Source organism: Sapajus apella, unplaced genomic scaffold, assembly GCF_009761245.1.
Source record: "Sapajus apella isolate SASKATOON/1434 unplaced genomic scaffold, GSC_monkey_1.0 scaffold94, whole genome shotgun sequence".
In the NCBI taxonomy this organism is placed as follows: Eukaryota; Metazoa; Chordata; class Mammalia; order Primates; family Cebidae; genus Sapajus; species Sapajus apella.
The window spans coordinates 4,580,489-4,596,974 of NW_022437034.1; the positions used below are offsets into that span (position 1 = coordinate 4,580,489).

The following is a 16,486-nucleotide window of genomic DNA, read 5'->3' on the forward strand; positions in this document are numbered from 1 at the left end:
TGCAAAAAGTTTTTATCAATTTATGCTTTTACTAGCAGTGAATGAAAGTTGTTTTACAGAGATGGAGCAAGAATCCTCTTTTTAGAGGCCTGTGCCCCTGAGGCATGGAAATAATGAAAAATTCTGAAGTTCCTTCAGAAGAAATTCTAGGCACCTAGCTAGCCCCAGAAATAAATAAGTAACTTAAACAAGAAGGTAATAGTAGTCTAAAACAATAGCCAAGGAAGTTAAAGTTCAAGAGATGTTTGCTTTATAGAAACTAAATATAACATCTTAATATATGTCCCTGAGTTGTCTTTCTGAGCCTCAGACCCCACTGAGGAACCACTGAAAGGATTACCCAGCACTGCACTCAGATCAGCTGAATGGATCAGACCCCAGCTAAGGCGAAAGGGAAGACTGAACTGGTCCTTTGTTCCAAATTTCTTCCTGGGGTGCTTGGAGAAAGTCACTCCCTCTAGCCAGTTAACATTTTTCTACTGACCCCCAATTTTTAAACAAAGCCTTTCTTCCTTAACAATTGCAAATCAGAAAATCTTTGATTCTACCTACCACTTGCAACCCCTGCTTCAACATATCCTGCCCTTTTTTTTTTTTTTTTTGAGACGGAGTTTTGTTCTTGTTACCCAGGCTGGAGTGCAATGGCGCGATCTCTGCTCACCGCAACCTCTGCCTCCTGGGTTCAGGCAATTCTGCTGCCTCAGCCTCCTGAGTAGCTGGGATTACAGGCACGTGCCACCATGCCCAGCTGATTTTTTGTATTTTTAGTAGAGACGGGGTTTCACCATGTTGACCAGGATGGTCTCGATCTCTTGACCTCGTGATCCACCTGCCTCGGCCTCCCAAAGTGCTGGGATTACAGGCGTGAGCCACCGCGCCCGGCCTCATATCCTGCCCTTTTAAGCTTAAACCAATGTGTAACTTGCATGTATTTATTTATGATTTTTCCTGTAGCTTCTGCTTTCCTGAAATTTACCTCTGCCTTTAAAAAATCATTGCCTGAAAGCCATAGGGAAGTCAGGATTTGAAAATTTAGCTGCCTGGTTCTCCTTGCTTGGCACCCTGCAAGGAAAGCCTTTATTTCTATCACTGCAAACCCTGGTGCGGATACGTGGTTTTACTGCATTAGGTGAGCAGACATCAGTTTGGTTCTATAACATTATCACACCTTTGCCACCAATGGGCATTATCGTATTTTAAATAATTGTCAAGCTTTTTAAGCAAAATGATAACTATTGTTATTTAAATTTGTAATTCCTTGATTAATAAATAAGGCCAGATGTCTCTTCTTTTTTTTTTTTTTTTTTTTTTTCGAGAGGGAGTTTCACTCTTGTTACCCAGGCTGGAGTGCAATGGCGCGATCTCGGCTCACCGCAACCTCCGCCTCCCGGGTTCAGGCAATTCTCCTGCCTCAGCCTCCTGAGTAGCTGGGATTACAGGCACGCATCACCATGCCCAGCTAATTTTTTGTAGTTTTAGTAGAGACGGGGTTTCACCGTGTTTACCAGGATGGTCTCGATCTCTTGACCTCGTGATCCACCCGCCTCGGCCTCCCAAAGTGCTGGGATTACAGGCTTGAGCCACCGCGCCCGGCCCCAGATGTCTCTTCTTATACCTATTGGCCACTGGCACTTCTTTTGTGAACTACTATTTCATGTGCTTTGCATAAAGTTTGTTACTCTTCTAGATTGAAAAAAACTACCATATTTCAGGAATAGTAGCTATCTTTCAGGAAACTACTATATTTCAGAAATAGTAGCTATCTTTCTGATGTGTATTCAAATATTTTCCCTAGTTCTTCAGTTACATTGTAATTTTGTATATGAAGATTATTTTATATATAGAAACTTCACATTTTTGGTAAACAAAATACTTTCTTTTATACTTTTCATTGCTTTGAAGCCTAGGAAATTTTCTCTTTATTTGTATCTTTAATTAATCCTCATTTAACTTTTCTTTTTCTTTCTTTCTTTTTTTTTGTTGAGACAGAGTCTTACTCTATCTCCAGGCTAGAATGCAGTGGCACGATCTCAGTTCATTGCAACCTCCCAACTCCCTGGTTCAAGCCATTCTCCTGCCTCAGCCTCCCAAGCGGCTGGGATTACAGGCATGCGCCACCACACCCAGCTAATTTTTGTATTTTTAGTAGAGACAAGGTTTCACCATGTTGGCCAGGATGGTCTTGATCTCCTCACATTGTGATGTGCCTGCTTCAGCCTCCCAAAGTGCTAGGATTACAGGCGTGAGCCACTGCGCCTGGCCACATTTAACTTATTTTAATAAATTCATTTGAAATTTATTTTGATCTATGTTATATGTAACATTTTTGCATTCTTCTCTGTCATTTTTTTTTTTTAATTTTTTTTGAGACAGGGTGTCAACTCTGTTACTCAGGCATGATCAGAGCTTACTGCAGCCTTGACCTTCTGGGCTCAATCAGTTCTCCTACCTCAGCATCTGGAGTCACTAAGACTACAGGCATGTACCACCATACTCTGCTAATTTACAAAACAATTTTGTAGAGATGGGGTCCCACCATGTTGCCCTGGCTGGTCTTGAATTCCTGGGCTCAACTGATCCTCCCACTTCAGTCTCCTGAAGTGCTGGGATTACAGGTGTGAGCCGCCATGCCCAGCCTTCTTTCCCATTTAACTATCTATAAAGCATTAATAATCCTTTTCTCTTTTTTTAAGATGGTGTCTCGCTCTGTCGCCAGGCTGGAATGCAGAGTCGCCATCTCCGTTCTCTGCAACCTTCACCTCCTGGTTCAAGCGATTCTCCTGCCTCAGCCTCCTGAATAGCTGGGACTGCAGGTGTGTGCTATCACATCCAGCTAATTTTTGTATTTTCAATACAGACTGGGTTTTACCATGTTGGCCAGGGTGGTCTCGATCTCTTAACCTTGTAATACGCCGGCCTCGGCCTCCCAAAGTGCTGGGATTACATGCATGAGCCATGATACCAGGCCTATAAAGCATTAATAATTATCCTTTTTAATGGCTACACATTTCATCCTTTTTATTTACTATGATTTACTAAGCCTTCCTCTATTAGTAAACATTTAACCTTATTTTAGTTTTTGCTATCATAGGTTTCAAAAAGTTTCATAAATATGAGATTTTTGAACTTATTAAATTATGTCCTTAAAATAAATTCCTGGCTGGGCACAATGGCTCACACCTGTAATCCTAGCACTTGGGGAGGCTGAGACGGGCAGATCACCTGAGGCCAGGAGTTCACGACCAGCCTGGCTAACGTGGTAAAACCCAGTTTCTACTAAAAATACAACAAATTAGCTGAGTGTGGTGGTGCATGCCTATAATCCCAGCTACTCAGGAGGCCGAGGCAGAAGAATCACTTGAACCCAGGAGGTGGAGGTTGCAGTGAGCCGAGATCATGCCATTGTACTCCAGCTTGGGCAACAAGAGTGAAACTCCACCTCTCAAAAAAAATAAAATTAAATAAGTAAATAAATTCCTACAAATGTGACTTCTAGTTCAAAAGATACTGTTGTACAAACAGTTTACTATTCATCTACAACTAGATGATGGGGTTTTCATGAATTTATTGTTGAAAAATAGCTGTCCCAATAACAGTGACGTAATAGTACATTTTTGTTATTGTTGTGTGTTTTACAAAGCCTCACTTTCTGCTGGGAAGCAACATGATAAAACTGCCTTTTTGCTTGAATACATATATATGATTTTAACATTTTAACACCTAAAAATGGAAAAAAAAATTCTAGTTCATTAATTACCACATGGATTTCGGTTTTTCCATACTTAACAGACTTTTTTTTCTTTTTCTTATATATACTTTTTGAGAGAGTCTTGCTCTGTCATCCAGGGTGGTGTACAGAGGTGCAATTTTGGCTCACTGCAACCTCTGCCTACAGGCACCAGGCTCGGCAAATTTTTGTATTTTTAGTAGAGATGGGATTTTGTCATGTTGGCCAGGCTGGTCTCAAACTCTTAGCCTCAGGCAATCCACCCACTTCTACCTCCCACAGTGCTGGGATTACAGGTGTGAGTCACCAAACCCAGCCACAACATTTATGCTAAAAGTTTTGTATTCAAATTTATTGAGGTAAAATTGAAGTACAATAAAAATAAACTAAACATATTTAAAGTATACAATTTCATCAATTTTGACATATGTGTATACCTATGAAGCCATCACCACAATCAAGATAACCATCATTTCCATCATCCCTAATATTTTCCTCTCATTCCTTTGCAATCCATCCCTCCTTCTATCCCTGTTCCCAGGTAACCATTAATCTGCTTTTTACCAATATAGATCAATTACCTTATCAGAATTGCATATAAATGTAATTATATAGAATGTACTTTTCAAGACCCTGTCTTTATAAAAAATATTTTTTAAAATAGCCAGGCACAGTGGTGTAGTTCCAGCTACTCAAAAGGCTGAGGTAGGAGGATCCCTTGAGCCTAGGAATTTGAGGCAGTAGTGAGCTATGATTGTGCCACTGCACTCCTGAGACCCATATCTCTTTAAAAAAAAAAATACTCTCTTTTCTCTCTTTTGTCTGCCTTCTTTCTTTTAGCACAATGCATTTGAGATTCACCCGTGCTGTTGCATGTATCATTAGTTCATTCCTTTTTATTGCTGAATAGTATTCCATTGTACAGAGGAACCACACAATTTGTTTTCTGTGTTCTCTGTTCACCTGTTGATAGATATTTACGTTGTTTTCAGTTTTTGCCTTTTCATTGTCCTAAATTTTTTAAGGTCCAATGCAGAATGATTATAAAGCTATATATGGCCAGGCGCGGTGGCTCATGCCTATAATCCCAGCACTACGGGAGGCCGAGGCGGGTGGATCACGAGGTCAAGAGATCGAGACCATCTTGGTCAACATGGTGAAACTCAGTCTCTATTAAAAATACAAAAATTAGCTGGGCACGGTGGCACATGCCTGTAGTCCCAGCTACTCAGGAGGCTAAGGCAGGAGAACTGCTTGAACCCAGGAGGCGGAGGGTGCGGTGAGCCGAGATCGCGCCATTGCACTCCAGCCTGGGTAACAAGAACGAAACTCCGTCTCAAAAAAAAAAAAAAAAAAGCTATATATTTAATATCCTAGTATACCAACTGGTTCTAAATATCAATTGCAAAGACATGTATACTAAAGACGCAAGAAAACACATATATAAATGATAAATTACCAGGATGCTTTTCATGCAATTTTTTCTTACCTTTTCATGGACTACACTGTCTAGGTAAGGGTAAACCTGAAAAGCTCCCCGAATTCTCTTCACACCTGGATACAACAATGGGACCATATTAACATAAGCCACACCATGAAACGAAAGCTGACCTTCTTCATCAGTCTAAAGGAATAAAACCAGAGAGTTATTAGTGCTATAAGCAATACAGTATAAGGTATGGAGCTCTGACTCAGCAGTTCAAAGGCCTGGTTTTAGAAACTAACTCTGCTACTTAGCCAGTTATGTGACTTTGGGCCAGTACCATAAGACATTTTGGGCCTTCTTTATCTTCAAAATGGGTTTAATAATATGATGATCACTGAGATAATGCATACAAACATTGTTAATAATAAAAGCAGTAGTTGATACAAGCAGACACTTGTATCAAGTTAAAAAGAACCTCAGGAAATATCAAATTAATTAAATACTCAAATTAATTGATTAATTAATTTGAGAAAGTTAAGTAAAGCTTTATAAAAAAGCTTTAGGAGAAAGTAAAGCTTTATAAAAAGCAACAATAATAACAATAACAAAAAACTTATAAAAAATCAAAAGCTATGGCTTTTAGCTTTAGTTCACAGACTCATACAAATAAAAGGGGCCTTACAAATTATCTGGACCAGTGATGACAAATAGGCTTTAACTTATATCTCAATTCTCATTAATTGGTGGAGGTGTTTTAGCATGGTTGGTTGAGAAAAATTCTGTGTATTTATCTGGGTTCAAAGGCAAAGAATGCCTTGATAGATTAGCACTACCTGCTATGGATGAAAGCAGATGAATGACAGTCTCCTGTCCTATATTTACCATACTTGATCTCATCTAAATTCTCATTGCAAAGATGAAGAACGTGTTAATAAATATATCTTAACAGCATTTTTAATGGTTGTATTGTTTGCCACAGAAAATTTTTATAAGGAAAAAATCAGTTTTGTGAAAGAAAACACATTTAATTCCAAGCATAAAAGTAATCTCTTTGATTTCACCTATTATAATAATTAGCAACTAGATTTAAAAGTCATATGTTCATGTGATAACATATAGTTTAGCAATCTAAGGAAAGTTAGCCAATACTTATTATATACTACAAATGGAGAAATGGGTATATAGTAGTAGCATTTTTATTATGCAAAAAGCCTATGTTTAAAGTCAACGAAACAATTCAGATACTTATTAAGTATCTACTATTTGCCATACATCATGCTAGGTACTGTGGAGAATACAAATCAGTCTACTACATCCTACCCTCCAGGAGTTTATGAACAAGCAGAAAAGACCAGACATGCACAGTTTTAAAACAATAGATAATAGGTACTAGGCTCATCAAAGCTGTACCTTTTCAAAATAGTAGTATATCTAAGATCCCTATTACACTAATTAGCAGGCTTAAACATTTTAAGTAGGTAAGTTTAACCTATAGTGAAACTATTGTGAAGGGCAAAAGAGAAATAGGGTATCTGGTAACAAAAGCCTAGAGAGTTTTTCGTGAACAATGGGGAACTAGGGTGGCCAATAATCCTGGTTTTCCCAGGACAGAGGAGTTTCCTGGGAATGAGACTTTCAGTGCTAAAACAAATGAAGTTCAGGGCAAATCAGGATGAGCAAGTCACCCTAGGGAAAACAGCTATATTAGTTCACATTTTCTTTGGTATCAGAATTGAAGCAGAATAACAGGTTGAGTCTGATACTACATTTCTTATATAAATATTTCTGAGGGGCCATATTTACCTTTTCAGTTTTGCCAGCTTTCCCTTTGGATACAGCAATCAGAGGAACTCTTGTGATCTCTACAGGCCAAAGCCGGCAATCGGCAATTCGCTTCTGAAAACTGCAAATCAAGAATCAATCCATTAGCATTATATGCAAAATTAAAGTCAGTATAATTTAGGTTAAATGGAAATATTCTCTTTCAGAAAGTAATATAGAATATACACATATAAAAATTGGGGGGCCGGGCTCAGTGGCTCACGCCTGTAAATGCCAACACTTTGAGAGGCTGAGGCAGGCAAACGGTTTGAGCCTAGCTGTTCAAGACCAGTCTGGGCAACATGGCAAAATTCCATCTCTATGAAATATACAAAAAAAAAAAAATTAGCTGGGCATGGCAGCAAATACCTGTGGTCTCAGCTATTTGGGGAGGCTGAAGTGGGAGGATGGCTTGAACCTAAGAGGTCAAGTCTGCAGTGAGTCGTGATCGTGCCACTGCACTCTCACCTGGGCCACAGAGTGAGACCCTGACTCCAGAAAAAAACAAAACAAAACAAAAAAAACGCTTATTAGTTTGGTGGTTTTTAAAACTTTCCCATATCTATAACATTCCAAAAATAATTCTGCTCAACTGCTAGCAGAGGCAAATTGAACATTTTTAGAGCAATTTAGAAACATAAATTTAAAAACCTTAAAAAATCCATAATCTTTGACTATAAATTCCACTTCTAGTGATTTATTCTACAGAAATAATGAGACAAGTTTACAAATGGTATAAAATTGTTTATTTCTACGGTGAAAATAGTGTCCAGTTTCCAGCTTTGAAGTAATCCCTCCTGTCCTTACAACAAGAAAAATGTTGATCAACTGGAAATAAACAACATTTCTCAGATCCATCATAGAACTGAGGTCATAAGGCAAAAACTGCTATCCTAAAATTGAGGGAGACAGGAAAATACAGAAGATCACAGCTGCAATCAGCTTAAAGACAGCAGAAGCCAGTGGTGCCGGTAACTGGTAGAAATAGTTTAATGGTAATTTTGACAAATTGCTATAGGCTGAATGGAAGTTAAGTGGACTAGATGGAAGTTAAAAACTCCAAGGGCCCACTGTTAAGGGTTCCCACACTTAACATAAGTTTTAAATCCAGGAGCCTCACCACGTTCTCACAGTAAAGATGGAAGAAAAATACCCTCATATTTCAGGCAGGAAGATAAGAAAAGTAACCATTTTGAAATATGGCCACAGTGTTCTTCCTATCAAAGGGTTGACCTAAGGTAAACTACTTTACCAGATCTTCATCTGATCTCAGGGAAGGGAATTTAGACAACTCCAACCTGTCTTGCTTCCATAAGGATAGGAGAAAAAAAAAAGATTATGAAACACTTCTGAAAGTCACAGCCCAAGGACCCAAACCTATTTGCTGAGACTTAATCACAGGTTATATATAAAATACTTCCCTCCCAACAATGTGCCACTACATCAACAGAGTTTCAACATAATAACAATGAATTACAACTGAGAGGGCTACAAACCACTCTGTTAGAGAAGTTCTTGGACAAATCCAAAGATAACAGGGGAGGTGGGGGGAGGAAAAGGAAACTGAAGCCTCTGGCACTTAAAACTATAACAAACAAGAAACACAACCCAGCTTCTAACCAGATTAACATAAAACTTCACGCTAAAAATACTAGTTACCCCAATTCCTATTAGCCAATACATAATGTCCAGCTTTCAAATTAAAAAGCTATGAAGAATGCTATAAGGCAAGAAAAAATACAGTCCAAATAGCCAAAGCTAGCATAAGAACTGGACTAGGATACAACATAGATTTTAGAATTATCAGAAAGGAAACTTAAACTAACTATGATTATGTTAAAGACTCCTATGAAAAAAGTAGGTAACATGCAAGAACAGACAGGTAATGTTAGCAGAGATGGAAACTCTAAGAAAGAATCAAAAGGAAATGCTAGATATCAAAAACACAAACAAAAATGAATAATTCATTTGATGGGCTTATCAGCTGACTGGACATCGCTAAGGAAAAAAAAATCAGTGAACGTGGGTATATGTGAATAGAAATGCCCCAAACTGAAACGCAAAGGAAAAAAAAATCATAACAGAATATCCAAGACTTGTGGAACAATTACAAACGGTGTAACTAGACATAACAGAAAGATAAGAAAGAAAAGAGCAGAAGAAATATTTGAAGTAGGCCAGGCATGGTGGCTCACGCCTGTAATCCCAGCACTTTGGGAGGCCGAGGTGGGTGGATCACCTGAGGTCAGGAGTATGAAACCAGCCTGGCCAACATGGTGAAACCCCGTCTCTCCTAAAAATACAAAAATTAGCCGGGAATGGTGGTGGGCGCCTGTAATCCCTGCTACTCAGGGAGGCTCAGGCAGGAGAATCACTTGAACCTGGGAGGTGGAGGTTGCAGTGAGACCAGATCACGCCACTGCACTCCAGCCTTGGCAACAAAGCAAGATTCCATCTCAAAAAAAAAAGAAAAAAAAAAGCAAGAAATATTTGAAGTAATAATAGCTGAGAATTTTCCAAAATTAATTACGGACACCAAACCACAGATCCAGGAATCTGAGAGAATACCAAGTAGACTAAGTACAAAAACAAACAAACAAAAAACTTTATCTAGGCATATCATTTTTAAACTGCAAAAAAGAAAATCTTAAAAAAAAGCCAGAGGAAAAAACACTTTACCTATAGAGGAACAAGGACTAGAAATACATTGGACTTCTCTTCAGAAACCATGAAGGAAAAAGAGAATAGAGAAATATATTCAAAGCTGTGAAAGAAAAACCCACCAACTTAGAATTCTGTACCTACTAAAATTACCCTTCAAAAGTGAAGGAGAAATAAACTCTTTTTAGAACAAATAAAAATTAGAGGAGTTTCTGGCAAGGAGACGTGCGTTACAAGAAATGCTATAAGTTTCCTTCTCTAAGAGAGAAGGAAAATGAGTCAGAAACTTGTATCAACATAAAAAAGAGCATCAGGAAATGTCATAAATGAAGGTAAAATAAATTTTTTCATGTTTTTCATTCTTAATAGATCCAATAACTATTTGTTCAAAGTAATAATGGCAACAATGTATCCTCAATAAAATATTAGCAAATCCAACTAACAATGTACAAAAATAATTAATTATACACCATGACCAAGTGGGGGACCAGGGGTATATAAAAACTCTAAAATATCTGCTCATTTTTTCTGCTCAGTTTTTCTATAAATCTAAAGCTGCTCTAAAAAAACAGACTATCCTTTTTTTTAAAGTCAGAGTTGTTCATTCAGATTGCGTATAGATTGATAATTCCCCAATTCTCATCTCTACCTAATGACCAGGTCAGTGTGACCAAGACTGATAGTTACCTACACAATATCAGCATATCTGTTCTTTAGCACTTAAATCTTGATTTGGCCTGGGTGACAATGTGTTCAACTAAAATACTTTATTGTCTAGCCTTCTTGCATCCAGAGGTTGGCTAATGAGATGTAAACAGAAGTTGCCAGATTCCAGGAAGGTTACACAAGAGGTTTTAAGATAGCCAGCATGTGTCCTGTTTTATCCATAATCATTCTCCTCTTCTAAATTTCTGCCAGAAATGTGAGTCTGCAAGCTGGAGCTACAGCAGCCAGCTTTGGACCATAAGACAACCTCACATATTAAAGAAGGTGGAGCAAAAAGAAAGATGGAGCCTGGATAGCGTGTGCGTGTGTGTGTGTGTGTGTGTGTGTGTGTGTGTGTGTCTGTGTGTGTGTGTGTGTGTGTGTGTGTGTGTCTGTGTGTAGAGCCAGGGTCTTGCTTTGTTTGGTCTTGTGTGTGTGTGTGTGTATGTGTGTGTGTGTCTGTGTGTATGTGTGTCTGTGTGTAGAGCCAGGGTCTTGCTTTGTTTGGTCTTGAACCTGCTTCAGCCTCTCAAAGTGCTGGCATCAGCTGGACTTCTTTTATATAAAAGAGGAGTAAGCACTCACCTTGGTTAAACCACCATCACTGGGTGTTTCCATTATTAGCAGATGAACACAACATCACTCTAACATACAGATGTGATAAATAAAGTCTCAATTGAAAATCACCTTAACTCAAATATAAATAAAATTAACAAAAGTAACATTTCTTCCCACTTATAAGCCTTTGTGGATTAGACATACTTCCTTCCTCTTCTTACCTGACCACTGCAGGAGGATCAAGGTAGCAGCGACTTTCCAAGTCCCAAATAATCCTTTTCTTTATGCACTCTGCTTGATTCCTAAATTCCCTGTCCTGTAAAATATAAGATAGAGACTTCTGTTCTCTGTATGTGTGCCATGATTTCATTCTGCTCCATCTATAGGGCATTCTTTTTTTCTTTGAGACGGAGTTTCCCTCGTTACCCAGGCTGGAGTGCAATGGCGCGATCTCGGCTCACCGCAACCTCTGCCTCCTGGGTTCAGGCAATTCTCCTGCCTCAGCCTCCTGAGTAGCTGGGACTACAGGCACACACCACCATGCCCAGCTAATTTTTGTATTTTTAGTAGAGACGGGGTTTCACCTTGTTGACCAGGATGGTCTCGATCTCTTGACCTCGTGATCCACCTGCCTCGGCCTCCCAAAGTGCTGGGATTATAGGCGTGAGCCACCGCGCCCGGCAAGGCATTCTTTTAATGGATTTGTTCACAACATTTTTCCTACTACTACTGTTGCTACTGTAAGTATGACTATTATTGCAACTACTACCACCACCTTAAAATTATGGGTACTTTATTATTAATAAAGTATATAAGATAAATTACATATATAATAGTTACATCGATCCGGTACTAAGATCCAAATACTGACTAACATAACCTCAATCAATGATTCTCAACCCTAGACCCATATTAAAATCATCTGGGGTTAAAAAAAGAAAAAACAAAAAACTAGACTCAGTGCAGTGGCTCACACCTGTAATCCCAACACTTTGGGAGGCCAAGGCAGGAGTACTGCTTGAGGCCAGGAGTTCAAACCAGGCTGGGCAACAAAGTGAGACCTCCATCTCTAAAAAAATATGTAAAAATTAGCTGAGCATGGTGGCATGTGCCTGTGGTCCCAGCTACTCAGGAGGCTGAGGCAGGAGGATCGCTTGAGCCTAGGAGGTTGAGGCTACAATGAGCCTCAATAATCGTACCATTGCATTCCTGCCTGGGTGACACAGTGAGGTCCTGTCTAAAAAAAAGAAACAAAACAACCAAAAAAAAAACAAGAAACACCTGGCATTGGTACTATTTTAAAAGTAAATTCTTACAATTCTTACATAGTTTACATGGGTTAGCACTTAGCCATTGTTATTGTTGTTTCACATGCTTTCCTGGTGACTGTAATTTGCAGCCAGGGTTGAGAATTAACTATCTAAACTAAAACATAAATCTGAATATCTAAAATAAAATGTCTGATCTAAATTAAAATATACATCTAAGAAAAGTATGAACTTTGTTTTTTTGAGATGGTCTCGCTCTGTCACCCAGGCTGGAGTGCAGTGGCGTAATCTTGGTTCACTGCAACCTCTTTCTCCCAGTTTCAAGTGATTCTCCTGCCTCAGCCTCCTGAGTAGCCGAGATTACAGGTGGCTGCCACCATGCCTGGCTAATTTTTGTATTTTTAGTATAGATGGGGTTTCACCATGTTGGTCAGGCTGGTCTTGAACTCCCAACCCCATGATCTGCCTGCCTTAGTCTCCCAAAGTGCTAGGATTACAGGCAGGAGCCACCGCGCCCAGCCAAGTACTAATTTTTACTAATCATAATGATGAGAAAAGACACCGCACAGTGTTTCACCAATAGTGTTGGCCTCATCTCTACTATTTTAAATATTTAGAGTCAGACAATGAAAAATAATTCAACCATCCCCATTTAACAAATTATTCTATTAAATGTTTCCATCAGTGGATTATCAGCTAATTCAAGAAACACTTGTAAGTGTGCTGTACCATTTTCTATGTCCTCGACAAATTTATGTGTTCATTAATATAATTAGTAAGTATATATTAAAGTATGTCTGTACAAATAAAGAAAAAGAGTGAGACTGCTCTTTATGTAATGTGGAAAAATCTCCAAAATACACCACAAAGTAATATAAGTATGCATTCTTTACATTTGTGTAACAAAAACAATGCGGAAAGAATGCATGTATGCATTAGTTAGTGCATATATGACTGTCTGATTAAACGCTTTATACATCCAGTTAAAAACAAAAAAACAGGCTGGCCGTGGTTGCTCGTGCCTGTAATCCCAGCACTTTGGGAGGCTGAGGTGGGTGGATCACTTAAGATCAGGAGTTAGAGACCAGCCTGGTCAATATGGTGAAATCCTGTCTCTACTAAAAATACAAAAATTTGCAGGGCATGGTGACATGTGCCAGTAATCCCAGCTACTCACGTGGCTGAGGCATGAGAATAGCTTGAACCCAAGAGGCAGAGGTTGCAGTGAGTAGAGATTACGTCATTGCACTCCAGCCTGGGTGAGAGAGTGAGACTCTGTCTCAAACAAAGAAAACATTAATACCTTGAAATAAAGCAAAAATAGCAGTTTTTTCCCAACAGATTCTAGTTCCAAAAATAACAAGACTTTGAATATTTCCTGAAAATCTGGACATCCTAAAGAAAAGTACCATTATTGGCCAGGCACAGTGGCTCACACCTGTAATCCCAGCACTTTGGGGGGCTGAGGCAGGTGGATCACCTGAGGTCAGGAGTTCAAGACCAGCCTGGCCAACATGATGAAACCCATTCTGTACTAAAAATACAAAAATTAGCCAGGTGTGGTGGCGGACACCTATAATCCCAGCTACTCGGAGGTGGGGGAATCACTTGAACCCAGGAGGCAGAGGCGGCAGTGAGCCGAGATTGCACCATTGCACTCCAGCCTGGGCAACAGGAGCAAAACTCCATCTCAAAAAAAAAAAAAAAAAAGAAAGAAAAGAAAAGTACTTTTATCCCTAATGTTTATTATGCTGATGTCTGAAGATATTTTATAATCTTTGTATATCTGAGAATCAAGTGAAGAAACCTGCAGTTTTGCCATGAATAGATTAATGTAAATGGGGTCACGTTGGTAATTTTGTGTTGTTTCTTATAAATACACTTGACCCTTGAACAACACAATTTGAATTGCATGTTTCCACTTATGTGAATCTTTTTTTTTTTTTTGGAGACAGAATCTTGCTCTGTTGCCCAGGCTGGAGTGCAGTGGTGCGATCTCAGCTCACTGCAGCCTCTGCCTCCTAAGTTCAAGCAATTGTCGTGCCTCAGCCTTCCAAGAAGGTAGGATTCAGATGCTTGCCACTATTCAAATTTGAATTGCATGGGTCCACTTATACATATGTGAATCTTTTTTTTTTTTTTTTTGATACAAAGTCTTGCTCTGTTGCCCAGGCTGGAATGCAGTGGTATGATCTCAGCTCACTGCAGTTTCTACCTCCTGGGTTCGAGCAATTCTCGGGCCTCAGTCTCCCGAGGAGCTGGGATTCAGACACACGTCACTACACTGGCTAATTTTTGTGTTTTTAGTAGAGATGGGGTTTCACCATATTGGCCAGGCTGGTCTCAGACTCCTGCCTCCAGTGATCTGTCCAACTTGGCCTCCCAAAGTGGTGGGATTACAGACATGAGCCACTGTGCCTGGCCCATTTTTAAACCAAATATGGATAAAAAATACAGTATTTGTCGGATGTAAAACCACATTTATGGAGGGCCAACTTTTCCTATACATGATTTCTACAGGGTTGACTGCAGGACTTGAGTATGCACAAATTTTGATACATGCAGGGGTCCTGGTAACAATCCCCCCTGTATACCAAGGGATCACTATCTTTTTTTTTTTTTTTGAGACAGAATCTCACTCTGTCACTCAGGCTGGAGTGCAGTGGCACAATCCTGGCTCACTTCAACTTCTGCCTCCCAGTTCAAGTGATTCTTGTGCCTCAGTCTCCCAAGCAGCTGGAAATACAGGCATGTGCCACGATGCCCAGCTAAGTTTTGTATTTTTAGTACAGACAGGGTTTCATCATGTTGGCCAGGCTAGTCTTGAGCTCCTGATTTCAGTGAGGAGGAGGCCTGCCTCAGCCTCCTGAAGTGCCAGCCTTACAGGCATCAGCCACTGTGCCCAGCCAAGATGACTATACTTATTTTTTATTTGGTGAGCCAATCCTTCTGAAGTCTGACTCTCTTTCACAATTTGCAAGGAAACCTTTTCTTTACTTTTCTAAATGTTTCTGTCTCTGAGTCTTCTTTTGACTTATGCATTTGCTTTTATATGCATAAGAAAGTATCTAGAAGGAAACACAAGAAACTGTAATAAAGGTAACTACTGTCACAGAATCCTTGAACTGCTTTTCCAGCAGAAAACCTCTGTGGTTGGTGGCACCTTTGCCCAACTTTTGCTTGGGCCTGCTGGGCTCATTTTACCCACTCAGGCTGGCAGGCTGTGCTAGGTTTGTGCTACTGGACTGGATCCCACACGATCATGGGGTCTGGCCGCTGTGCACAGCCAGGCATGCTGGCTGCAGCAGGGCCGGCAGCTCCAGGCACAGCACAGGTGCTAGCTCCCTGCGAGGCTGCGGCTGAACCAAGTGTACTGCAGACAGCTTCCATGGCTGGCAATGGGGAATGCAGTGGTGCTAGAAACCGAAGAGCCCCAAGTGTCAGCCCTGGCTCAGGGAGCTTCTAGGTCTGGGCTTCCTGAAGGACTGCAGCTCTTCTCTCTTTTCTCCTTCTTGTCACCTACAATGTGGTGAGCAAGGGTTTCAACCCTGTTTGTGTTACAGCTCTTTCAGCCCCAACATTCAGCAGGTCCTGAGTTCTTGTCCAGTGTCCAGGAAGAATGAGTTACACAGACAAGTGGTGGGTGACCAAGGCAAAGAGGTGCTTTACTGAGCAACAGAACAGCTCAGATGAGACTCACTGAGTAGTGGTAGCTCCTCTCTGCAGACAGGTTGTCCTGATGAGTGTCCAGCTCTCAGAAGAGAGGAGACCCACAGTGGGTAGCTCCTCTCCACAGGCAGGTCATCCCATTCTTTGCCTGAGTCTGGCTGAGTCCTGCATTTTTATGGACTTCAGAGGGGAGGAAGTGGATACTGATTGATCCATGGGAGGCCATGGGTAAGCCCAGAAAAAGCACCATAAGTTCTCATTCCGGTCCACAGAACTAGCAGCCTGGTCCCCAGACCTTAGGCAGTCCCTGGCCTGAAGGTGGGGTTTCACTAGGAACCTGACCCTTTTTGCCCAGGAGCCTGTCTGCCTCCTGCCATCCACGGCACCCTGGTTGTTCATGCCAAGGGGCGCCTGCAGGCCCATGCCAAGTTGCCCTCAGCATCCCCTCGGACTTTCTCCCATGCTCATGGGTGCCCAAAGTCTGGAGGGAGACCGAGGCAGCAGGGGGTTCGTGTGTCAGTGCTGGCCTGAGTGCATGCACACCTGGCCAGGCTGTGACAGCACCCATGCTCGGCCACAGCTTTACTCTGAAATTGGAGCAGGCACTGGGAGTGGGCAGAGACCAGGCAGTGGGAGCAGGCACTTCCAAAC

General features: G+C 40.6%; 1 protein-coding gene across 5 annotated transcripts in view; it reads right to left on the bottom strand.

Annotated features, from left to right (window-relative positions):
• CFAP70 (cilia and flagella associated protein 70) overlaps window positions 1-16,486 on the bottom strand; it is a 127,161-nt gene that overhangs the window by 85,458 nt on the left and 25,217 nt on the right. For all 5 annotated transcript variants that reach the window (XM_032256343.1, XM_032256340.1, XM_032256341.1 and 2 more), the window contains 3 exons: window positions 11,120-11,214; window positions 6,957-7,056; window positions 5,217-5,351 (listed from right to left, as the gene is read on the bottom strand). In XM_032256343.1, the coding sequence (XP_032112234.1) occupies window positions 5,217-5,351; window positions 6,957-7,056; window positions 11,120-11,214 (330 nt within the window). The remainder of the gene's footprint in view (window positions 1-5,216; window positions 5,352-6,956; window positions 7,057-11,119; window positions 11,215-16,486) is intronic.